This window comes from Aotus nancymaae, unplaced genomic scaffold (genome assembly GCF_030222135.1).
Source record: "Aotus nancymaae isolate 86718 unplaced genomic scaffold, 86718_ANA_hifiasm-v0.15.2.pri h1tg000098l, whole genome shotgun sequence".
Classification (NCBI taxonomy): domain Eukaryota; kingdom Metazoa; phylum Chordata; class Mammalia; order Primates; family Aotidae; genus Aotus; species Aotus nancymaae.
The window spans coordinates 1,885,106-1,911,183 of NW_026988513.1; the positions used below are offsets into that span (position 1 = coordinate 1,885,106).

Genomic DNA, 26,078 nt, shown 5'->3' on the forward strand with positions numbered 1-26,078 from the left:
CTTAGCTGGGGACTTAAACTGACATGTGTGAATTGATCTCTCCCTACTCAAATAACATAAAAATTTTAAGTTCTAGTGTAAAACATGAAACATACTGCCTCTCTGACCATAGAGCAAAGGAAGGTAAGTTGGTTTATCATCATGGAAGGACCTGGCTTAAAATTAGCAAAAAAGTAGACAAGGTCATATATCCAATTTGAAGGTTCCCTTTTGTTTTCTAATTAAATTTTACTTACTCTCTAAAAGAGCTGATTTGTAGCTTATTTGCAAGATTGATTTAAAATAAATATATTCAGCAAAAAATGTTTGGATAAATCAATGGTTTATTGCTTAAAACTTAAATCAGTGTGTTAAAATATACCTTAATACAAATTTTTCATTTACTTATTAGGATGAAAAGCATTACTAGAAAACATAAGAAAAAATTGGCATTTTAATACATAGGGTAAATTTAGCCTGATTGCTTTATAAAGCAAATGTCCAAGATGATGATTCTAATTTTACATTACAGATGTGAAATTTCTATTTTTATAGGTCCGAATTGGGTTCTGTTTCTTGTGTAGGTCTGTCAAGAATGTGTTTAAAGTTTTAGAGCCAGATTTTCTTAGCTCAAATGGACATAAAACTTCTGAAATACAGAAGCCTGCCTTTGTTTTTCTCTGCTTGAGATATTGAGATAAGATACTGTGGTCTTCCTAGTTATTTAAGTTGTGAATTCACCCACAGGATTTATGTCATTTTATTGTTAAGGACAGAGGCCTGGATATTGATAAATATACCATTCTGCTCAGTGTTCCACAATGCTTCAGTGAATCTTCAGAGGAGTTACACCTTTAAAATATTTTCTATCACTGGGTGACCTATGTCTTATTATCTGGTACAGGATGTTCAAAACTCTTTATCTCGTAAATTATATATATTATATATAGGTTATAAAAACGTCTACACATTTCCTTGTTAGGGTTCTAACGTATTTGGAATCACCATTGAGGACTCTAAAACTCTTTTATAACTGTTGTAATATACGCATTCCTAATAAATACAAGGTTTAGATCTATGTAACAATTTGAAAGCTTTTTGTTTTCATCTGGCTTTATATGATATTCATCTGTGTGCTGCTTAGCATCAGTTTTAGCATATTAAGTGTTTTCCACTGAAGAAATTCTTTTTTCTTTTTTGCATGTTAGAAGTCTCACACGTTTGGTTTTTTAATTTCATTTCAGTTTTGAGCAGCTCAAAATGGCAGTCACCAACCTCAAGAGACAGGCTAACAAGAAGAGCGAGGGCAGCCTGGCCTATGTGAAAGGCGGTCTCAGTACATTCTTTGAAGCACAGGATGCCCTCTCAGGTAAGGCGATCCTCAGAGCCATCTGCTGGCAGCTTCCACCATGGAAACCTGACCCTGCCTGCAGGGTGTTTACAGGGTGCGACATTTGGTCTCTTTTTATCAAAGTAGAGATCTAAAATGTGCCATAAATATTTGTTGCATACTCAGTTGGCATCTCTTTAAAGACTTGATACTTGAAAAATTTATCTCTGAGGCTTTTGTTGACTCATCTTACATGTGTGAACTGGGAGACTAATTTAACTCTCTGTGATGCGCGTACCCCAGGGCTGATAAGAAATTAAAGCCCAATGAGTAAATTTGAGGATTTTTCAAATCCTCACAACCATCAGTATCTTACATATGTGACTAATTCTGTAGATGTGACCCATTGTGTGTTCAGTTTGAAAAGGCTAATGACAGGGTCCCAGTCTCCTCAACCCTTATCCCACAAGCCCCCACACATGCACACAGGTAGCTGTCCCTGTACCATCCCCTGTGTATGGGAGGGACGTTGTGTGGAGTACAGATGTCATAGCTTTAGACAGTTTAATGCAAGATGTTGGTAGGGTTTTTTAATAAAACTGCCTTTAATTTATAAAAGCTTAATTATTGCTATCTAGTAAAAAGTAATCTATATTAACAAAAGTTAATTCTATTTAATAGCTAAGGTACTTACAACTAAGTACTCGTATAGCTAAGTATCCATAACTCTAACCATACGTTGAGGCCACATCTTCAATTCAGGAAGGTAAATTTTAAAAATTATTTTATATTCCTAAAATACAGACATTCTTTTATTGTTTTAAAAACCCCCCTTTTCCTGTGCCATGCAGGCCTAATTGATCTCCAACACATTAAATGTGCTTGTGATGCAGCTTCTTCCTTGCAGGTAGAAGTTAGGTTTTTGAAGGGGTAAAGTGTGACTGTCTGGGAGGGAACAGAGACGGTAGGTGCTCTTCGTTGATAAAAACGTGTGCCTTATGTTTCTTGATGGTGTGCCTTTCTTTATTTGTGCTTATTGCTGTTCTCTCTAAGTTATCCATAGTCAGTCTTACCATGTCAGGAGGAAAATCTGAGCATGTGTGAACAGAGTTGAGTATGAATCAGGTAAAGACGGTTATCATATGCTTAGTAGCTGCACGAATGTTTCCCACAAATTATTGTAATCAAAATGATTTATCTTAGCAACAAGACAGGTTTGACTTTTCTCTCCACTCTTTTTAAAAAACATATTTACATATATATATTTGTGTTTATGCTTTTTGCTTCTGTAAATGGTTTGACTCTTGGCAGATCTTAAGTTTTATTTGGTACACTAAATTTATGTAGTCTCATTTATTAGTCATTTACCCTAGAAGTATGTTAGCAACTGGAAGTTTAATAAAGATAATGCTGACCAGCCACTAATAAACAAATGACTTTATGGCATAATAGGAAGTGATTATAATAAGAAATTTGAAAACTTTAGATGCATGTATTTAGCGTTTATGTTTTTTGAAATAAAGGAAATGTATGTTATAAAAAATACTAAACACATAATTAGCAAGAACATCTGTTGTAGAGGTAATCACATTAACATTTTAATGTATTTCATTTTATCTTCTTTTCTTAGCTTATATGAGTACCCATTACAAAATTGGGGTTATATTGTATGTAGAATTGTGTGTGCTAGAAACCTTTTTATTCTTCAGATGAAACCTGTTGTGTCTCTGATTATGTTACTTTACTACAGCATTAATAGCTTTTTATAACTTTTTCTCCCTATAGTCTTGATCTGTATTTTAGTGAAATTGCTATTTTGGTCAGGTTCGAGTGTGAATGTTGCATGGTAACGTGTGGATCTCTGTGTTGCTCTGTGTGCTCTCTGTGGCCTATGTAGACTAGGAATTACATGGTTCAAATTTGACAGAGCTGACATGCAAAGTTGCTCAGGTAATTTGTTTTTGCTTTTCTATTATGAAAATTTTCAAACAGTAGATGAAAGTATAATCAGCTCCTATATACCTGTCACCTAGGTTTAACAATTATTATTCTTGTGTTATACTTGCTTTTGAGATGGGTTTGTTTGCATTTTGCTGATGTGTTTTAAAGCACATCTCAAACAGCATGATGTTTTTCTCCTAAATACCTGAGTATAAATCTACCAAATAAGTGTAAGAACATTTATGTGCATAATCACGATACTACCATAGTTAACCAAATTAGCAATAATGTTTTAATATCCTCTCATTCCCAGTTCACATTTCTCCAGTTATCCCCAAACTTTCTTTTTTTATAGTTGATATGTCCAGATCAAGATTCAAAGAAAATTCAGGCATTTCACTTCATTTTTAAATCTCTTAAACCTCTTTTAAACTAAAACTATCCCCTCTCCTTTCCTACCCTGTTTCTGGTTTTTGATGCCATTGATTTGTGGAAGAAACAAGGTCATTTGTCCTGGAAGATATCCCCCACTCTGAATTTGACTGATGACTTCCTCATGGTGTCATTTAACTTATTTTTCTTGCCATTATATTGCTTGGACTTATCTAATTGGATATTAGATAAGATTCACTTTCAGCATTTTTAGGCACGGCTAGTACTGTGCGGCTTGTTTCATTACACCAGGCAGCAGGAGTGTGTTAGTGTCTGGGGTCTCTCCTGAGGAGACACTGCAGTGCATCAGTAGCTTCAGGGGGGGATTGGGAACCAGCAGGTGAGACAGAGATACGTATGTGTATACACACGCACACACACAGACACACAGACACACACACACACAGACACACAGACAGACACGCACACACACACGCACACAGACACACACACAGACACAGACACACACAGACACACAGAGACACACACACACACAAACACACAGACAGACACGCACACAGACACACACGCAGACACACACAGACACACGCACACACAGACACACAGACAGACACATGCACACACACACAGAGACACAGACACATGCACACACACACACTCACAGACACACGCACACACACACGCACACAGGCACACACACGCACACAGACACGCACACAGACACACATACACACACAGACACACACACGCACACACATGCACACAGACACACACACACACGCACATATACTTTTCAAACCTCTGTTTTCTCTGCTTTATTTTGCTTTGTTTTCCCTGAAATTTTCTTTTTTATCAAGATTTTCATGTTTTATTAGCATTGCATTATAATTTTTAAATTATTTAAAATTCGCGTTATGGGCCCTTTCATTATCTGTTTAATATTTGTATGTTCTATGTCATTTTTTAAACATTCATTCTTTAGGGATATCTTTTTTGTGTTTTTAAAATGTGCAATTTTAATTTTGCTTCTTGACTTAGTAGTTTATAGTAAATTTTTGTTTTCATAGTCTCCATTCGTACAGTATTGTGAACAGAGAATATGCTTTTATAAGTATGCCAAAAATTACAAAGGACAGACGGGCATGTTTTCTTCAGGGTCCACGCTTTGATATAATATCAATGCCTGATAAATTATATTATTTAAATCTAGCTTATTTATACTAAACATGACAGACAGATCTCCTTTTTAAATTTTGATTCTGTCAGTTTTTCTTTGTATGTAAAGCATGTATTTGTACCTTTTGATGGTTTAGATTCTCTTGATGATAATACATTTATAAGAAGTCCCCAAGATTATCCTCAGTTTGGTTGTTGCTAGAAGCACTCACAGAACTTAGTGAAAGCTGTTGTACTCAGAGTTATGGTTTATTACGGGGAAATTGCAGATTATAGTCAGCCAAGGATAGAAATTCATGGAGCAGATGTAGGAAAATTCCATCCATGGAGTTTCCAGTAGTCTCCCAGTGGAATTGCAGTTAGCACTGATTTTCCCGGTAACAGTACGTGACAACACACATGGAATGCTTCCATCCAAGGAAGCTATCCAAACCTTGTTGTTAGATCCAGAGTCTTTAGTAGGGCCTGTCACATGGATGTGGTCAAGGGTCTTTATGGCTGACTTCAGTCTCCATTCCCTCAGATCAGGCTGATACTGAGTGACCCTAAGGCCTCACCCATAAATTCCTTTGTTAGACTGTCTAGTGTGGCCCATGGCCCACAGGCAAACAAAGACACTCTTATCAGGCAAAACATTTCAAGACTTTAGAGATTACTTCCCAGGACCTAAGGGCAAAGGCCAGATCTTTTGGGGGGCAAGATTAAATTCTTTGATGCACAATAAGGTAATGTTAATATTTTATACCTTTCCTTTTGTATGCATTTGCTTGATATATTATTTGTAGTATTCTTTGTAACCTGTTAGAAATTTTGCTTTTGGCATGTGTCTTGTGTTGCTACATGTGGCAGGATTTTTATTTTAAATACTATTCTGAGAGCCTTTGCTTTTAAATAGAAAGATTGAAGCCATTTACATTTATCATAATTGAAATTTTTGTCCTGATGTCTTTTTCTTTTGTCTTGTTACCATTTTTTCTTCTTGGCAATATAGACCATATTATTTGCAGATATGAGAGAAATGTTTTAAAATTCTATTATAGGTTGTCTCGACTTCTGTAATATGTAACAACAGTTTAGCATGTCTTTATTTCCCACACCTTTTCCTTTCTTTTGGTCTCAATTTAATTTGAAATTTGAAATTATGGACCCAGCTTATTTTACCTTTTCTGTTTCAGTATTCTGGTTTTAGATTTATTTTTTTGTCTTTTGCATTTAATTTTATATTTACCACAGTTATATGGTAAATATGTGTATATATATAGTGTGTGTGTATATATATATACAGAGTACATATACATGTAATATATATACACAGAGTACATATACATGTAAACTTAATTGGCTTTAATTTTTATTGCCAATGTTTTATATTTCATCTTTCCTGTCTTTGAATTTTTTGTCTTGAACAGTATGTTACATCTTTTATGCTATACCTTTTGTATTATTGTGTGTCTAGAAATGCCTCTTGCCTTTATGCATGAACACACTTGGCTGTAAGAGAATTATTTTCTGAAGATATTGATCCAATGACTTTTAGTGTTTCAGAGACAAAATCCTGAGTCAACGTCATCCTTCATTACTTGTGGGTAAATTGTTTCATTTTCCCTCTACCTAAATGTTTAAAAGATGTATTTGTTTAGCCTTGGATTTTCTTTTTTTTTTTTTGAGAGAAAAGCACCTTTGCAGGATATACTGAAATATAGGTCCTGTTTTCATTTATTTTAGCCGACACTTGATAAGCCTTCAGAATCTATAGACTGACATCTTCAGTTCTCAAAGCTTTTCCTGTTTTACATGAGACAGAGTTCATGGTTTGTCTCTGAATGGCCTTGGATAAAAATGTCACTCATGAGCTTCTGCTCCCCTGCATGCTGCCCAGCATGCTTCTGTTTCTCAGCAGCTGCTCAGGGGCCCAGCAGTGGATGCCTCCTCCCCGTCGGTTTTCTTCTGTTTCCCAACCCTGCTGGGACGTGGGGAAATTATTCTCTAAATGGTTATCAAAGGAAAGGAGCTGTGCGGTTAAGGAAAACGGAGGAACAGAACTGCAGTCGTGAAGATAGTTATGGAAACATTGGAAGGTGTTTCTGATCCGTGCCATGCCTGTGTTCCAGAGTTGGGAATAGGGGACAGGTACAACAAATCAGAGGCTTTCTCTGCTCTTTTTTTTTTTTTAAACATTGTCTACATTCTTCACTTCCATCCAGTGGACTGTTTCATACCCAGTCCAAGTCTGCTTTTTTTCAGTCCATCTCAACCCAGTATGCCATTAGTAGCCTTTATTCATCTTTAAGTTTTTATGCCATTGTCAGTTTTGTTTCTTCCTGTGTGTCCCCACAGGTGTTTTCATTAGAACTTGATAAGAAGTGTGTCTGGCATAACACCTGCCAGTAGCAACCTCGGTATGTTTAGTACAGTTTTTTTCTTTATTCTGCAAAAATATTTCTAGCACCAGACTTCATTTTTCCATGGCCTTCCCGCTATCATTCCCTTCTGTTCCCTTGAAGTGGTATTGACCTGTGGGTTGTTAGCAGATGCTGCTCACGCCGGTCCTCCTGGGTGGTGGTGAGGTTTGTGGAGCTCCTTGTAGCGTGAAAGGCCTTCGTGAGCCCCTCAGTGCCTCTGAGCACCTCCTTTGTAGCGATTTCTCTGAATGCCCCTTGAGCTTGTGCATTTAGTGACCTGTATAGTCTCTTGTTTTTAGTGGCATAGACTTTATCACTTGCTCCTTTCAAGGACAACTGTGGGTCAAAACTATATGAATGAATATTGTTTATGGTACACTAGAGTAAAAAGCCCAAGCAGAATAAATTACACATGTTGCTCCCTGCACTGTCTTATTTGTCTTCTTTCCCCTGTTCCTTTTATTGCTGCTACTTACTGTGGGTGGCTTGAGCCATAATTGATTTTTTGACACATTCTGTCCTTAGTGTCTATTGATGTATGAAGATAATTCAGGTAGGTATCATTTTCTGGGACTCAGTTATCTAAGTGAGAATCATTCCTGTTAGTCCTCTGTGTAATAGTTGCAATTATTTTATTATTTATTGATTTTCTTCAGTATAATTTGGGAAGAAAAGGAATCACAGGTTACTTAGCCAATTTAATTATAATTTATATATGATTTATCTATTCTGACAAAAGTTTGTTAAAATAAGAAATAGAAACTAAATGTTTGAAGGGCTCTTTATCAACTTAAAATACTAATGCATCTTACAAAACCCTTCCTTTTCTCCTGCTTTAATAAATATAACCCTCCTCAGAGGTCAGCCTGTGAGCCAAATTAGGTCACAGCCTTCCTACAGGCCAGGAGCTAAGCATGACTATGTTTTCTCAGGGTTTCTAAAAACAACAAAAGAAGAAGAATATGTGATAAAGTCCGTATGTGGCCCACAAAGCCTAAAGTATTTACTGTTTGGTTCCTCATAGCAATAGCTTGCTCATCTGTGATCTGGCTTGAATATTCCTGTTTTGCATAGGCTAGCATTAACATAGAATGGTTAGAGCATTTATATGCTTCTGTGCCCAACACTGGATCCTTAGATAATGCCCTATGCAAATATCGTTCCTTGGTGCCCTGTTTAACAATGGCATTTACATAAGTGCTTGGATGGTATTACACATTTTTTATTGAAATTGCAAATTTGACATCTACATTTTATTTGAGCATTGAGATCAAATAATTGTAGTGAACTAATAGGCCATCTTTCTATAACCTTGATTTTTCTTTAAGAAGTACTATTATACATACGTTTTTTGTTTCTCAGATACAAACTTGTAATGTTCAACTGCTTCACATATTTTAAGTTTTAATAGATTAGAAACAATAACAAACCTATGGTCATGTACCAAGTTGCTTATTGAGTTATTCTTCTCAAAAATGTTTTCAGAGAAAATAAAAGGTCAAGTGAACCAGACATTGGGTTATTTGGTTTAATTTTCTGGAAAATAGGATTGCCTTTATCAGATCCCAGTGTCTCTCAGTCCTCATGCTTGGCTGACAGCTTGACAGTGGTGCTGCCATGGTGGAGATGGGTGGAGGTAGTTGCTCTGTCGCAAAAAGGACTGTAAACTGAGCTGGGGGACCAGGGTCGCCTCATCTTGACCTGCTCATCAGTGATGGGTTTTGTCAACATCAGAAAATGCGGCCGCATGATTTCCTTTCATGCTAATTTTGACTTGGAAAGCAACATGTGGAGCAGGGCTACTGTAGGGTGTGACCTCTGAGCACAGTGCCTGCTTAGTGAAGCTGCAGCGTGTGCCAGGCATCCTTCTCCACCAGGACCGTCAGAACACCACAGCGGCATTTAAACAAGGAGGGAGAGCAGACCTGCTCACATATAGCATAGAACTCTCTCCAGTTGATCTTTACAAAGATTCCTTACTAGGCAAGGATGTTCCTTTCTGTTTCGCTTAGTAAGTTGAACTCAAGTTTCAGCTTTGGTGTATAGAAACATTTTATGTCACTGTTACCACACAATTCATTTTGAAACATTACAGAAATTACTTTCTCTTCACTCTGAGTTAACCAAGACAAACTACAGTAGCTAGGTTTTTTTTCCCCCAAATATATTCCTTTTTCTTTCTCTGAATGTATTTCTTTAATAGAGGAGCAGTCTGTTTATTTTAGAATTTCAAAGAAAGTTTGAGGTGGCTTACTGAAAGGAAAAAAAGATAAAAAATAACAAGATCATAAATAACTAATTAAAAGGATCAGAGAGATAGACGTTAGCAGGCATTGAGGATCTATTCATAGTGCATTTGAGTACCACATTTACTCGGAATTTTCTGACCAATTATCTGAAATGCTTGGGACCCAGCAGTGTTTCAGATTTCAGACTTTTGCAGATTTTTAAATATTTGCATTACATAGTTACTGGTTGAGCATCCCAAATCTAAACATCTGAAATCTGAAGTGCTCTAATGAATATTTTCTTTGAATGTCATGTGGGTGCTTCAAGTTTCAGATTTTGGAGCATGTGGGATTTTCAGATTGGAGATACTCAGCCAATGGTAATGAGATCCAGGATGCCTCACTTCTCCCTTTTCTTTTTCAATTCAACTGTTTTTACCACTCAGTCTTGAAGACAGATGATTATGTGTGTTAGGTACCTTTTTTTTTTTTGAGACGGAGTCTTGCTCTGTTGCCAGGCTAGAGTGCAGTGGCACGATCTCGGCGCACTGCAACCTCTGCCTCCTGGGTTCAAGTTATTCTCCCGCCTCAGTCTCCCAAGTTGCTGGGACTACAGGTACGCGCCACCATGCCTAGCTCATTTTTGTATTTTTAGTAGAGACGGGGTTTTACCATGTTAGCCAGGATAGTCTCGTTCTCTCTCTTTTTTTTTTTTATTATTGCATTTTAGGTTTTGGGGTACATGTGAAGAACATGCAACATTGTTGCATAGGTACACACATGGCAATGTGTTTTGCTGCCTTCCTCCCCATCACCTATATCTGGCATTTCTCCCCATGCTATCTCTCCCCAACTCCCCACCCCGCTCTGTCCCTCCCCTATTTCCCCTCGACAGACCCCAGTGTGTGATGCTCGCCTCCCTGTGTCCATGTGTTCTTATTGTTCAACACCCACCTGTGAGTGAGAACATGAGGTGTTTGATTTTCTGTTCTTGTGTCAGTTTGCTGAGAATGATGGTTTCCGGGTTCATCCATGTCCCTACAAAGGACATGAACTCATCATATTTTATGGCTGCATAGTATTCCCTGGTATATATGTGCTACATTTTCCCTGTCCAGTCTATCATCGATGGGCATTTGGGTTGGTTCCAAGTCTTTGCTACTGTAAACAGTGCTGCAATGAACATTCGTGTGCATGTGTCCTTATAGTAGAACGATTTATAATCCTTTGGATATATACCCAGTAATGGGATTGCCGGGTCAAATGGAATTTCTATTTCTAGGTCCTTGAGGAATCGCCACACTGTCTTCCACAATGGTTGAACTAATTTACACTCCCACCAACAGTGTAAAAGTGTTCCTATTGACTTTGTGATCTGCCCACCACGGCCTCTCAAAGTTGTGGGATTACAGACTTGTGCCACTGTGCCTGGCTGGCTGTTAGGTACTATTTTAATGGTGTTAAACTGAATAACTTAAGACTGGTGTCTGCTGGGTACCTTGTACAGGGTAGCATGTTTTTTTGTTCCTTTTCAGCAGTGAAAATAATATGACCATTTAAAAAAGCTGTTTAAAAATGTCATTTTGATGTAATGTATCTCCACCCTAAAATGGCCTCCATTTTAACTAGGTATTTTTTTTTTTTTTCTAGCCATCCATCAAAAACTAGAAGCAGATGGAACGGAAAAAGTAGAAGGATCCATGACGCAGAAACTGGAGAATGTTCTGAACAGTAAGTTTTGTCCTACTACCCAAAACTATTTATGGACTTTACAACATGCTTTAAAATAATTCTTGGACCTCATATCACGGGACAAGGCAGTAAGTTGCATTGTAGTATTTATTTCTAAATAGTAATGATTTAATAAACACAAAGGGGAATAGAAACATTGAAAATGAATGTTCTCTTTCTGCTTGCATTTTATTTATGAGAAATCATAATTTGAAAACAATGCAATATACTCTTAAGAAATAAAGTTTGCTACCATAAAACCAACCAGCATATAAACAGCATCTTAAAAGCTAAGAAGGCACTGAAGCAGTAGGCAGGATTGTCATTGACCAGCGACCTGGAGGAGCCGTCGTCAGGTGTCTCTCAGCGTTAATGCAGATAATCTCCGCCGGGAGAATAACAGGTTCCTGGGTGTCATTTATTTGTGTATACCTTGCCTTTTTCAAAAAAAAAATTTAAGGCAATTGGCTATTTAAGAATGTGTCTAAATCTGAGATATTTTGTAAAAATTATAGGCCCAGGGAAAATGGACATGTGCAAAGTGTTGAGTCCTGTCCACCTCCCTTGTCTGTTTTTTTTCTGACATCCCAGTTCCCAGCTGCTACTTCTGTTGATTTGGAAGAAACTTAGCAGATGAATTAATTCTTACTATGATATTAGTGGCTTAAAAATGAATCATCCTCTTTTCACACCTGTAGTTTATGTTTGATATGAATGCCCATAGGAATCTCCTTATTTTTAAATATAACATACAATTTCATCATGAAGTAGAGTTGAGAATAATTGGAAAAATGAAGAAACCTCACAGCAGATCTTTAAAGATTCTGTGAATGTAGGGCTACCATATGAAGCTAGTTTTGCACTTCCAGCTTAAGTTAGTCCCGTGGGAGGAAAGTTCTGAGCCTTTATGTGAATATCGTTGCACAGACCTGAGTAATCCCTAAAAGAAAGCATTTTCTAGAAAGAAGTGTTCTCTTGGTAGTAGAATTTGAGTACTTGGATTTCATTCTAAACTTAGGAATTTAACAATACTTAATTTTTTTCCTCTGATTATTATTATTTAATTGCCTTGAGATTTTCCCTTGTTTTTGTCTTTGAGAACCAAGTCACCAATTTTGTTAAAATGAAGATATTCTGAATTCAACTCATACTTATTGAAGCTGTTTCTATATTACCTTAGTCACATTTTAAGGTCTTGGAAGGGAACGATAGTTTCTACTCAAGGATGTTATTTGCCCTGGAGAAATTATCAGACTATGATCTCTGAACAGAAAAACATGGTTACTTCAGCAATTTTTAAAGGTGGCTTGTAGAAACCGTTGACATAGTAAGTATATCCTGGTATCAGCAAAACAGATCCTTGTTCAGGTCTGGGAAATTCTAGGGTCTGCTTCATATGTTAGGCTAACATAGAGTGTAGTGTGGTAATGTGATTTTTTTTTTTTTCTTTAAAGAAGTAGTTTGAGAAATTGTCCTTTGGGACGTGGGGTATTAAAAATTGACTTTTTCCATATATTCCTTTATAACCATGAATTTTTTCCAGAAAAGTGTCGTATTAACTTTCTATTGAAGTTTGCTCTTTTTGGATAAAGTTCAGCTTAATGTAAATGGTCACTTCTTTATGAGACCATTCGTCAGGACTTTTTGATATTAAAATTTCTCTAAAATATATTTCTTTATAACAATTCCCTTGTTTTCAGAAACATTCTTTAACAATATGATGTTGATGTTTGCTATCCTAGGATATGTTTTTCCTAATTCAGGTCAACTTGACAAACGTTTATTTAACTCTGGTTGTGTCAAGTCCTGTGCTAAGCCAGCCTGGGAACAAAGCCGGAGGGGATGCAGCTCTGGCCCTGAGAGAGACCTCCCCAGGCGGGTCTGTAGTTACCCGGGACTTCACTACTGTGGAACCAGTGAACACACAGAATTACAGTCAGGAAAATTCAGTCCACTCTGTTGAAAATTTCATTTATTTTAGAAAGGAAAGGAAGAATAAATGAGTTCGAGTGTAATTTAGTTTGCTTTGATTATTACTAATGCTTTTTACCTTATGTATAACTATATACTAATGTATATGGGTATTTAGTTTTTTTAAAAGATAATTTTTTTAAAAGTAATTTGGGCAGTTTTTCTAACTTTTAAGCTAAATGTCAAAAGGATACTGTTGACTGCAAGAAACTTAGGTCATTTATTCAGAGTTTATCCATTTTGACACTTTTTATTGAAATTATTTTTTGTTTTCATGATATGTGTTTCTCATGTTTGTGTTTGAACTTAGTAACTTTTTCTTGATTTCAAGCCAGTGATGACTATTAGTTTATTTATGTCAAATTCACATCTTCAACTCTGTTCTATACACTGTTTCAAGTTTATAGAACAGTACTGTTCAATAGGATTTCTGCAATGATGAAAATGTAGCTACTGAGCACTTCCAATGTGACTAGTACAGCTGAAAAATTGAATTTTAAATTTTAAATTTTAAATTTTAATTTAATTTTAATTAATTCAACTTTAAATTGAAATAGTCTGGTGTGGCTAGTAGTTACTGTATGAGACAGTGCAGGTGTTGCTCGAAATGATCTAGGTAATATTTAGTCCTCAAAACAACCCTTTAAGGTTTGTGCTATTATCTTCATTTTTATTGATGAAAAAGCTAAAGCCCAGAAGATGAATTGAGCCACATAAGGTTATATGAATAGTACGTAGCAGAGCTGCAATTTATATCCAGAAGTCTGGCTCCAGACTTTGCTTTGAACTGTAGGCAGGCCGTGCTGTTTATGTGGTTTTGATAGGCACAGGTTTTAGTCACTGTGGTTCAGTTCATAACAGCTGTCCCCTAGCAACACCACACAGGACTGCAGTTCCCACAGGCACTCACCACAGCTGCATAAAGCACAGTTTCCCTCCAGCTCTTTCGTTCACAGGACACTGTGTAAATGACAGGTGCTCTAGATGAGCAGCCACACTGCCTCCTTCAAGGCCACCAGAGACGGTCACTGTGCTTCTGTTACCAGGTCTCAGCAGACAGCAAAGCATGGAGTTCTGCTGCCTCCTTATCTCCCAGTGATAAACCCTCCTGACGTTTTACAGAAATGGATGATAGGGAAGGGATTGGCCAATAAGGATGAAAGTGTATCAAAAATCAAAAAGCTCTAACCCTGGAAGTGAAATGCAAATCCAACAAGTGGAGAGTGACAGAGGAATGGCTGACTGTGGGGATGTGGGCCTGTGCCGTTGGAGACTCGAGTAATTCGTTGGAGGGGAGTTTACCAACATAGGTGAAGAAGAGTGAGGAAAAGCATGAGGTGTCCCAAAGGAAGTAATGCTCAGAGAGCCTCAGAGATGTTTCATGATGTGGACAGTGGAAAGGAAAAAATGTCAGAAGTCAGAAGTTGATTCACACTTTAAAAGGAGCAGGGTAATCTGTTCAATCTGTCAGAGCACAGAAAAGAAGCTTGATTCATATTGTAAATTTTACAACAAAAAATAAGATAAACACTACTGATAAGTTTAGAAATACAACACATTAATTTTAAATGTTTCTGATGTTTTAAATTATATATTACATATTAGTTATACTTTAAAAATGCTGTCATTCATTCATAACCAACAAGTGAGTTTTTAATGTTTCAACAGAATTTTTGGGTATCACAGAACAAATGTAATTTTCCCACTGATCGTTAGATTGTCATGCTGGGTTTTAGCTTGCACAGCCATTATCACAGTCTTGCATGCTGTGCAAAGCAAGGCCTGCCCATGGGGTGTTGTACTACCTCTCTTAGTGGTAAGAATACTGATCATTGATTCAGAGAGCAATTTTTAGTCCTTCCTCTTGAAGCGTTTATTGAGCACATGTTTGTTTTATCCTAGGGATAGAAAAATAAAATTTGTACTTTACTTCTAGAGATTTACAACCAAATCAAAATACAGACACATATTCAGGTGATCAAATGACGGTGTGATAATACTGCTCTGGTGGGAGTCCTCAGGTGTGGCTAGAGCCCACAAAAGGGGCAGCAAGCCAAAAAGTTGAGTGCAGAGAATACCATGGGAGGGTTCCAGGAGCCCTAAGAGAGGAGCAGGAAGGAGACAAGCAGAGGTTGGCGGTGGGCAGCTGAGTGGAGGGATGCAGGTGTGTCCCACCAGGGCCAGCGTGTGACAGGGAAGCACTGAGTCCTGAGAGGAGATGGGCTGCCGCCCAGGAAGCAGGGGCCGGTGTGGCTGTGTGCAGATAGGAGAGGAGTGACCGCAGGTAGACGGGGTCTGCCCATGACCAACTTGCTGTGTGGTAGTATGGAATCTGTCTTTATCCTGAAGACAAAGAGTGAGCCATTGAAGGAGTTTAAATAAGGAACGATGGGAGATTTTTAAAGCGCTATCTGCCTTCTGTAGAGAGAATGGATGAGAAGGGAGTACGCCGGAGGCAAGAAGAGAGAGCAGCCAGAAGTGAACGGTGGTCACGTTAAGCCGGGTAAGCTGTGACATGTGCAGCAATGGAATCAAGTGATGTAAGGGTGATGTGGCTGCTAGTGAAGGTAGAGCAAGTGGCAGGTGAGAAAGGTTAAGGGGCAGGGAAGGTTTGATACGTGACATAAGGAAAAGGAAGTAGTCACTGGTCACTTCCAGATGTCTGGCCTCAGATCGAAGAAGGAGCATGTTTGGGGCATGAGGAGAGGCAAAGAGATGAGAACATTCACTTCAACTTACAGCGTGTTGAATTTGAGATTCCTGAGGGTCATGCTGACAGGGATCTTGCCTGTGTGACTGTTACTATGTCCCCACTGTGTCACACTGGGCAAGTTGAATAACCTCTGCATCTCAGTTGCCTGCAACGTAAAACGGGGGTAAAAACAGTGCCTGCCTTATGGGGACATAAGCATGTGCAGGTGAATTAACACACATGACGGTTTTAGAATCACCCTAGCATAACATTAGTGCTCCATGTCATTATTAGCTGTCATTATTGTATGTCTAGTGACGATATTTTTAAAGATTGGTCTTAAGTTCACAGACACATCTTGAAACACAGATTTGGGAGTCACCAGCATAAAGATGGTACTTGAATGAACAGGATTGAATGATTTAACCCAAGTACTATGTACAAAATGAAAGAAGAAAGCTAAGGGTTTAGAACACTAAGGAATATCCAGAAGAGTCAGGATGTGGAAAAGAAACTGACATTTACTCAGTGGCTGCCTGGCAAATATTTCGCAACAGGCATTCAAAAACATGAAAGAAAGAAAATTAATCCTAATGTTAGCATTTCCCAACCACCAAGGTGTAAATACTCCCATTGGGGTTAGTTTCAAGCTGCCAACTCAACTCGAATGTGAAGAGATGCTGGCTGTTGCTCTTGAGAGGGGTATGTGCTGACGTCAGCTCTTTCCTCATTTCCCACAGGTTCCAGTTCCGTGTACTCCACATAGAGTGTCAGGCATGGTACTGTTAACGATACTCTCCATTTAGCATCGTTATGGTATAGCCAGCAGCTATCTAGTCATTTTCTGGTCTGTTGAAATTGAGGTAGTTAGGTCTCTTTAGTCCTGGTTTTGCCGTGAGTTTGTACATTTTAGAGTTATCCTAATTTTCCAGGAGCACTAATGTTTCATTCCCTAATCTCATTAAACTTGCTTATTCCTGGGATAAATTGTGCTGTGGTGGGTGGAGCAGCTGGTGAGGGGGTATTACTTCTATCCTGCCTCTGACCTCCCCAATTCCCATCAAGAGGAGAGCTCAGATTAGAAGTCACTTCTGGATCTGTCTCAAGTGTCAGTACCAAGGAAGGGACCAAATGGTCACTTTGAAATAAGAGAAAGCATAATATTTACTTTAAATAAATATGCTTGAAATTAGAAGACACCATTAGAATTAGAGGATTAGGTTTTCTAGACGACAGGAGTTCCTGCACATATAGAAATGTTTTTTCCATTGTTAAGGATGTAAGATCACTGGGCAGGTATGAGCTCCACTGATAGATGTGTAATGCTACCTGGACTTTCCTTCCCATCTTGTACTGTAGGAAAATTACACTGCTCTACAGACCCGACTACACTGGCGGCAGCCACACTGTTTTTACAACAGCATTGCTGTTAGTTCTTGCAGTTCCTGTGTGACTGAGACAGTGAGAGTCATTGTCCAGACTCACTAGTGTTGGAGACCATCTTTGGGTGACGAGAAAGGACCCATTTCCAGACCTTGGTGTGGCCAACTCTGGCAAACGTAGATGAAAGCTTGTTCTGTAGCCTATGAGGCCAAAGTCATGGCCATCCACTCCAGTTAGACTTGTTCCGTGGTTGTACACTAATATTCAGACCCCACCAGCTGCCTTAAAATTAGGTTTTCTTGGTATGAGAATGTGTGTGGATTAGCACATGGGGATATTTACGGGATGACCTTTGTTGACGCCTTCCTGGTGGCATTATCTGTGCTATCAGCCTCACATATGAAGAGCACCCCTTTTCTTAAATAGTTTTATTTTCTTATAAGTAGCCCTAGAGAAGAAAGACATAAAATGCATTTTGTGAGCTGCTGGTAATTTTTATCTGTTTGCACAAATGTTGGTTTCACTGCTGTCATGTATTTTATTACTGAATATATTATCTAATAATCAGAATTAGGAACTTTTATTGTGAATACAATAAAATTTACAACAATAATAATGTATAGACATGTTATCTCTAAAAATTATAATCTTATAACTTATAATTTCTCAAGTATTCACATAAATTAAAATTCTCCACATATAAGTACATATATTTTGGCATACATAAACTTGAAATTTTATAGTTTTAATTTCTGCATATAAATTTTTCTATATGTCTATATTTTATTTACTTATAAGTAGGTTTTCTTGCTGTACTTGTTTTCATACTTTTTAGAGGAGTTAAAATTAATAGTTGATAATGTTTTACCCCTTTAAAAATAAAAGGAGAAAAACCTAATTTTGAACTCACATACTTTTTGCCCCAAATTTCATTATACTAAAAACAAGTAAAAAATTTAAAAAAAACAGTGCTTGGTTATTTAACATCCAAACCTAACATATTAGTAATTAACCTTTCAGAAAGATTCAGTCCCCTTTACATGTCTATTCATTTATGAGCCTCAATTCATGAAGTTTTTATTTTTTAAGTGATAAATACTTTAAAATAATTTTCTTTGACGAAAAAATGTTTTAACTCTAATCAGATTTCAAATATTAATTTAACCTCCATTATGTGGTTTGGTGGCAAGAAGGGAATATATTTTTTCTCATCTTATAATAGAAATGTAATATTCTACATTAAATAGCATGTGGTGAAAACAGTTATCTTGACAAAACAAAGTTTTTATATCAGGCCTTTAAAATTTCAACAGAATTTAAACATTATTTAGATAAAACAATCATGTTACAAAGACGACTTTTAACAGGATCAGGCCACCCACAGTGTACACTAGAGAATATGGCATGCGAGCCACCCAGTGAGACTGAGGCAATTTTTTCATCTTTGCTTAAAGTATAGTCACTAGACCAGATAATGTAGAAACTTTTTACAAGCAGTGATCAAACAACTGAAAACAGTTGATCTTTTTTCTCTCCTTTCGTTGTGACTAATTAAAACTAATTCACAAGTTGCAAAACTATTTTTGTACACAGCAAATTTTGCTTTAGATAAAGGCGCTCTTTCATTACAGTGATTCATATAGTTTGGGGTCTTTTAGGTAAAAATAAAAGGACTTAGGAAATGTGCAGTTCATGTATACTTTTATAAGAATTAGCTGATTGAAGAAATATTCATGATGCTGCCTTGACGTTTATCATTTGAAAATTACATACGTAATTTTCTTTGCTTGCTATGTAGAGATAATTCTGCCAAGAAATAGAATTAGTTTTAAATATTTCTTTTGTGCAACTTTTCTGAGAATGTTTTTTCTTGTTTTGTTTGTTATCCCATATGTAGATACTGAGTCCACAGAATTAAGCTCATGTACGTGTGTATGCACACACATGAATATCTGTGTGTTTTTCTCCATTGTATGAAGTTCTGAAATAACCTAAGAGCCCACAATTGCTACAAAATTTAGAAGAGTAACGAAAATAAATGTAGGTTCACATTAGAAAATTTATTTGGGCATGGTAAATATGTTTGTTTTTATATTGGATACCATTCTTAACATATGAAAAGACTTAGGCAAAATGGAAATTTTATTTTAGCATACCATAAAAGATCTCCGATACAGCTAACCTTAAAAACCTTCTATTGAGTTTTAATGTAAAGCTATAATAACAGTCTTAACATTTTGGTTCTAGTGCCCAGTTACACATTTTCTGATTAAAATCAGCTTTCATCTAAGTCTCCTTTCCTCCCTTTAAAATAGGAGCAAGTAATACTGCGGACACATTGTTTCAAGAAGTATTAGGTCGGAAAGACAAGGCAGATTCCACTAGAAATGCACTCAATGTGCTTCAGCGATTTAAGTTTCTTTTCAACCTTCCTCTAAATATTGAAAGGAATATTCAAAAGGTAGAGTCCATATTTATTTATGTACATATGGTTATAGATGTCATATATTTTTAAGATTTTTTAAAAATGTTTTTTATATTAACCAAATGTCTTCATTTTGCATTACTGACAGTTCTCAAAATGTTTCTTTATTTTAAAGGGTGATTATGATGTAGTAATTAATGATTATGAAAAGGCCAAGTCACTATTTGGGAAAACGGAGGTGCAAGTTTTCAAGAAATGTAAGATTTGTTTATTACTTTTAGATCTTCTACTTTCCTTTTATAGGAAGAATGTGGAATGTGGAATTTGTTCTGCAAAGAATGTTATATGAGTTTTAGTTTTTGTTTATATGGGGCTCTTTTTTAAATGTAAAACAATTACTTCAAAAATAACAGCATGACTCTTCTTGTTTGATATGTAGTGAAAAGGAACAACCACAACGATAGCTTCGTCTGGGACGTTCTTTGCCGTTTGTTAATCATAATGCTATTAAAAAGTCTTAGTTTACTGGAAAGAATTAATGACAAGTATTTTGTAGAGATAGAAACCTACATTTTAATCTTCCGTCCTCAGAGAGACCAATAGACTTATGAATTCTAACCTCATTTAAAGGAAACCCAACAACTTTTGAAATTATTTTTAATGCCAGAGTTACAGAAAAATATAAAAGTTTAAAATGCTCTTTGGTTAAAGCCTTATCCACCAGGAGAAATATCACAGGGCCTTATTAAATTTAAAAATGAAATCTGTAAGGACTCAGAAAACCAAATTTTTTTTTTTTAATTGTGGTAAAATGTACATGCAGTGAAATGTTACCTGTTAGAGGTCCATGAGTTGCGACAAACGCATACACCCTTGTAACCTACACCCGAGATAGTGTTCTGATCATTCTAGACAGGGCCCTGGTGCCTCTATGTTAATCAGCCTCCATCCCACAAAAGCAACTACTATTCTGCTTTCTGATTTTAAATTTCCATTCTGTAAATCTTACGTATTCTTTTCTTCTTAAATAGATTATGCTGAAGTAGAAACAAGGATTGAAGCTTTAAGAGAATTACTTCTGGATAAATTGCTTGAGACACCGTCAACCTTACATGACCAAAAACGTTACATAAGGTAAATCTTCTGCAAAAATTTTGTGGAATCACATGTATCTCTTTGGTACTGGATGTATCATGTAACCCTTAAGGCTAATTTGAGGGACTTTAGGAGATTGATGAAATTGTGAAGGGGAAGACAAATAGCAGAAATTTAGGGGTACCTGGAGTAGGATACCAAAATTCTTTTGAATACTAATGGCCTTGGGAGTAGTTATGGAGTTACTTTTTAAGAAAACTCTGCCATTTGGGGGAAAGGAAAAGTAGCCTCATTGCTTAGTTACGTCTTCCTCCTGCTGAGCAAGGGTCACCTCACCTAGTGGGATGGTATGGGTACCCACATTCTGTGAAATAGGGGCTCCCTGTGTGGCTTAAAGCCACCGTCACACACTGGATGGGAAATGCATTATGCCACAAGAATGTGTTGTTGTTTAACCGTAGAGTAAGTCCTGCAAGGTTTTAGCCTTGAATACCTGTTTGATTTCCAAGCCTTCAATGTCAGTGATAGAGAAATAAAAGTCACTAAGTGAGCATACTTTAAAAAAAAAATTACAGTAATGTTAAGAGCAGTAAATGTCACAGGATATGAAGAGAAGGACTTAGAGAAAACTGGTATACACAATGGGACTAGCTGTTAACTTTGGGCAACTAACTTGAGTTCTGTTTTTTAGTTTCTTCATCTGTGAAATTGATATGGTAATCAAATCTGCATCTCAGGATAGTTGCAAAGATAATCAGAAATACATTTAAGGATTTAATACAGCACCCAGCACATTTACCCGTCAGTAAATTTTATGTACATGTAGTTTATGTCAGGATTTAGAGACAAAGCATATAAAGTTTAGGTTTTTGTATCTTTATTAAAAATATTAATTTCATTTTCTGCTGGGATTTTTTGAGTATGGCCTTTGTTCTCAGAACAAGTTATTTTACAAATTTAATGGTTTTCCTCTTGAATTCGTGAAGTTTATTGAATATTCAGTGGTTATAAAATGATAGACAATGTATTGATGAATTTAGCTGTGGTCCCCATGTGACCTTTGAAAATAATGTCTCAGGAGCTGGCATGGTGGCTCACACCTGTGATTCCAGCACTTTGGGAGGCCAAGGCAGAAGGATTGCTTGAGTCTAAGAGTTCAAGACTAGCCTGGGCAGCATAGTGAAACCTCGTCTCTACAAAAAATCAAAAATTAACCAGATTTGGGGATGCATGCCTGTCATCCCAGCTACTCAGGAGACTGAGGCAGTAGGATCTCTTGAGCCCAGGGGTTTGAGGCTGCAGTGAGATGTGATCATGCCACTGCACTCGAGTCTAGGTGACAGCATGATCCTGTCTCTGAAAAGAAAAGACTGTCTTGGAGAGAGGGTTTGGGCTGAAAGTTGCTGTGTGTGCAGCTGTGAACAGGGAAAGGATCTATAAGGCGTACGGCAGGAGTATGAGCCGTCATCACTGGCAGCACGCTAGTATTGCCCAGGAGGAAGCAAGCAGAGGCACTGGCGGTGGGATAAAGAGAGGGCTGTGTGATTGCGTGCTGCCACCCCTGCACGTGTGCTGCGAGCTCAAGCACTGGGCAGGATGTGTTCTGCATGTCCTCTCTAATCCTGATCACCACCATGAAAGGATGCTTGTGTGGTGCCCATTGTACAGGTGAAGACACTGAAGCTTGCCCAGCACACACAGTGACAAGGAGGATGCCTGTTTGTGTAGCTTTAGAGCCTACCCTTGCTTCTCTCTAAGCTGCCTCCACAAGAAAGAATGTGTATGGGGGATTTTCCTGGTTTGCAGACTCCTAGAAATTTAAACCTGGAAATAAACCACACTTTAGTTATCCAACTGCTTCATTTCTACCTAGAAAGCTACGGAGTTCCAGGGAGGTTGAGCGTTGTGTCCAGGACACGCAGCTGGGTAGTGTCAGACATCCTGAGGCTGCTGTTTTCCGCTCTGCTCCTTCACTGTGTGTGCTTTGTGTATTTCTCACCGGTTTGCACTTGTTATTTTAAACCTGCCCAGTAATGTGTTAAATATTATTGAATGTGCAAATTCTTTATGTTGTGAGTTACCGTCTATATGGATAACTCATATGTAGTTGTTATGACTATTTAACTTACTGGGTATCCTTTAAAAGGTGGTGGTGGCAAAAGAGATTTTTTGAAGTAGCCTTTTAACTACCTTTTCTCCTGTCATCTTAAAGGCAAAAGAGCAGAAATATAAACAAGTCAACAATAGTTTCATGTATTTTTTAATGATTATTTTATGTTGCTTTGAGAAGACATTGAGCGATTGTTACCTTTTTTAAATTAAATTTTTAGTCACTAAGAAATAGAATAAGATGAGAACTGGGCCAAATATCTCTTGGACTTTGACATTTATGAATACCAAGTAGGACTAGAGATAGCTTTGTTATGAACAAAAATGTGTTCGTTTTCTTATGTAGTCCAAGTTATGCATGGTAGAAGTGCAAATCAGATTACCACTATATTGTCTTACCATTGTTCACGATTTTTTCTAGTATCGTTGACTATTTTATCTAATTTCAACCGTCCCGGTTCTCCTCCCTCTCCTTATTCTGTCTTGATGCTGGCAGGAAGCAAAACTCTGCATATTTCCTTCCATAGCGGTGGGATCTTATGCTAATATGACTAGAAATTTCCTTAATTCTTAAATTTTAAAATACTGAGCCTGTGTTCATCATAATTAACATTCTTTACATTGCTTTTTAATCTAAAAAGCCTTTTTAAAAAGTGTTCTTAATATGCAGTTTTAAAAGAAATGGCAATAACATGTATCATATTCTAAACAAAGAGCTTTGAAATGAAACTACTGATTTTTAGCTGCGTACCAAAAGAAAACAAGAAACTTATTTGAAGAGCCTAGCACAAGTTGTCATACTTTGAACTGAGTCTAGAATTTCTAAAAGAACAACTGTATCTTGCTTCGTAAAACTCTTATAAACTCCTTTACCTTAATAGCCGTTAATGAGATAATAGAAAAAAATCTTTTGTTACTAAGTTTTGCAAGGACACGGTCAACATTTAAAAGAGGCGTATAATGTTAAAGGTTACTAAGCAAAGCTTATTGATTCCTCTTGCTGTATTCTGGAGAAAGAACCCTTGTAATGAATAGTCTACGTTCCTATTCAATAACTTAAACATTAAAAGGAACAGCATCCCTAAAAGAATATGCCTATACTTTACTACTAATACCGAATCTGCGGGCTGTGGGAGTGAAAGTGTTAGGAGAAAGCATAGCAGAGGTGTTGCGAGGCAGAACAAGCCTGTTTAGGAAGAACGCTGAAATGCATTATCCCCAGCATGAAGGCATAGAATCACGTTCTTCGGGAATAAATGACACAATGTATTATTTGTTATATTTATCATTCAGGTAATAAAAGAGGAAAGCCTTGTGTGAGAGAGAGAATCAGATTGGATTTTGGAATCTGAAATGAATCCCCTATGCCAGGCCAGATGTCACGTATTACATTGTAGTTTTCTTCTCATTTATGAGGAGGAGTCCTGGGTGACTTCTTAATCTGAGTAAAGCTCTTCCTTCTAATTGACCTGCCGCTTTCTCAGCACAGACACACATCCTGAGGAGACGGCAGCTCTCGGCCGCCCCTGGGCAGCCTGAGTGTGGCCCCTCCACGGATGCCTGGACACCTGGCTCTCCACTGCACCCAGGCCCTCCCTATCGGCTAGGAAGGTCAGGGTCCATGGGGATAGCTCGTAAGTGTGATGTCAGTGTTCTCAGCATTTTATTTGTTGCTAACATATCACAAAGTGGGTTTGTTTCTCCTCTGATTGGCTGCTGATTGAGATATCTGAGTAGCACGTCTCGCTACTGGTAGAATGGGCTGGAAGCATGGGCGCACCCCTGAGAGATCGAGGTCTGGCTCGAGGTCAGCTTGGGGCTATTGATGACGATTTACCATTGAACGAAAACCTCTAACCCAGAGACAAAGGACGGAATATGGCTTAACAACAGTTTTAAGACAATAAATTCATTTGGACATGCTTTTGGAGTTGATTTAATTGGATTTAGCTTGCTACATTTATATATTTTTGTGAGGGCTGAAGGCCAAATCTTAAATAAAATTTGACAGAAATTTTTCAATTGAAATATATTCAAATGGTCTCTATGGGTTTGGGTGTATTATATACAAAGACTCGAAATATTTTAAGAACTATTTAGAAACTACGAAAAACACTGAACTATACTATATTTTCTAGAGAAACATTTTCTCAGTCATAAGTGTAGACTTTAGAGGTGAGTGTTGTCACCAGATCTCTTCACAGTTCAGTTAACCCTCATTTAGTTTTAGAAAGCAGTGCCGTACTGCCATCTCGTGGCCATATTTCACATCAGAAAGGAATCTAAAAACAGCGAGTTTTTAAAAGTTTGGCCCAGCATCTGCTGGCTCCCACCTGTGTTTAATATGACTGAACCAAGCACAAGAGCTCTGTGAGCTAAATGTAAATATGAGGAAAAGTGCTCATCAGGTAGACAGAATCACTACAAATTGTCCTTGTCTTTTTACAAAGCACTAATAGTTTTAGTAGTTTTATCATTTATTAATTATATGAAAAGTTTTTTTTAAGCTCTACTCTTTTTTTAAAAATTGTTTGTTTGTTTGTTTCTTTTGAGATGGCATTTTTATTTTTTGTCCAGGTGGGAATGAAGTTGTGAGATCTCAGCTCACTGCAACTTCTGCCTCCTGGGTTCAAGCGATTCTCCTGCCTCAGTGGCCCAAATAGCTGGGATTACAGGTACACACCAATACACCCAGCTAATTTTTGTATTTTTAGTAGAGACAAGGTTTCACCATGTTGACCAGGCTGGTCTCTAACTCCTGACCTCAGGTGATCCACCCACCTCAGCTTCCCAAAGTGCTGGGATTACAGGCAGGAGCCACCTCACCCAGCCAAGAAATTCGAATATATTTAATTGAGACCTAAATATTAAGGACTAATATTTAACACGGGACAAGACTAACTGATACAGTTTTAGCTAGCCTTTAGAAAGTAATGATTTTAAAATATCCTAGTGTTTCCCTTTGGCCTCATTTCTGAGTGATGACGCCTGCTTGCTCAACCTTGGACTTGCTTTTTCAGGTACCTGTCTGACCTTCATGCCCCTGGTGACCCTGCTTGGCAATGCATTGGAGCCCAACACAAGTGGATCCTTCAGCTCATGCACAATTGCAAAGAGGGCTACGTGAAAGACCTGAAAGGCAAGGATTTCTCTTCCATTGTATTACGTGATTCCTTCATGTCATTTTAATACATTTTGGGAATGTTTAATGATGAAGGGAATG

General features: G+C 37.5%; 1 protein-coding gene across 3 annotated transcripts in view; it reads left to right on the forward strand.

Annotated features, from left to right (window-relative positions):
• EXOC2 (exocyst complex component 2) overlaps positions 1 to 26,078 on the forward strand; it is a 212,306-nt gene that overhangs the window by 75,331 nt on the left and 110,897 nt on the right. For all 3 annotated transcript variants that reach the window (XM_021676162.2, XM_021676163.2, XM_064370040.1), the window contains exons 6-11: positions 1,224 to 1,348; positions 11,100 to 11,180; positions 19,542 to 19,687; positions 19,827 to 19,908; positions 20,683 to 20,785; positions 25,876 to 25,994. In XM_021676162.2, the coding sequence (XP_021531837.2) occupies positions 1,224 to 1,348; positions 11,100 to 11,180; positions 19,542 to 19,687; positions 19,827 to 19,908; positions 20,683 to 20,785; positions 25,876 to 25,994 (656 nt within the window). The remainder of the gene's footprint in view (positions 1 to 1,223; positions 1,349 to 11,099; positions 11,181 to 19,541; positions 19,688 to 19,826; positions 19,909 to 20,682; positions 20,786 to 25,875; positions 25,995 to 26,078) is intronic.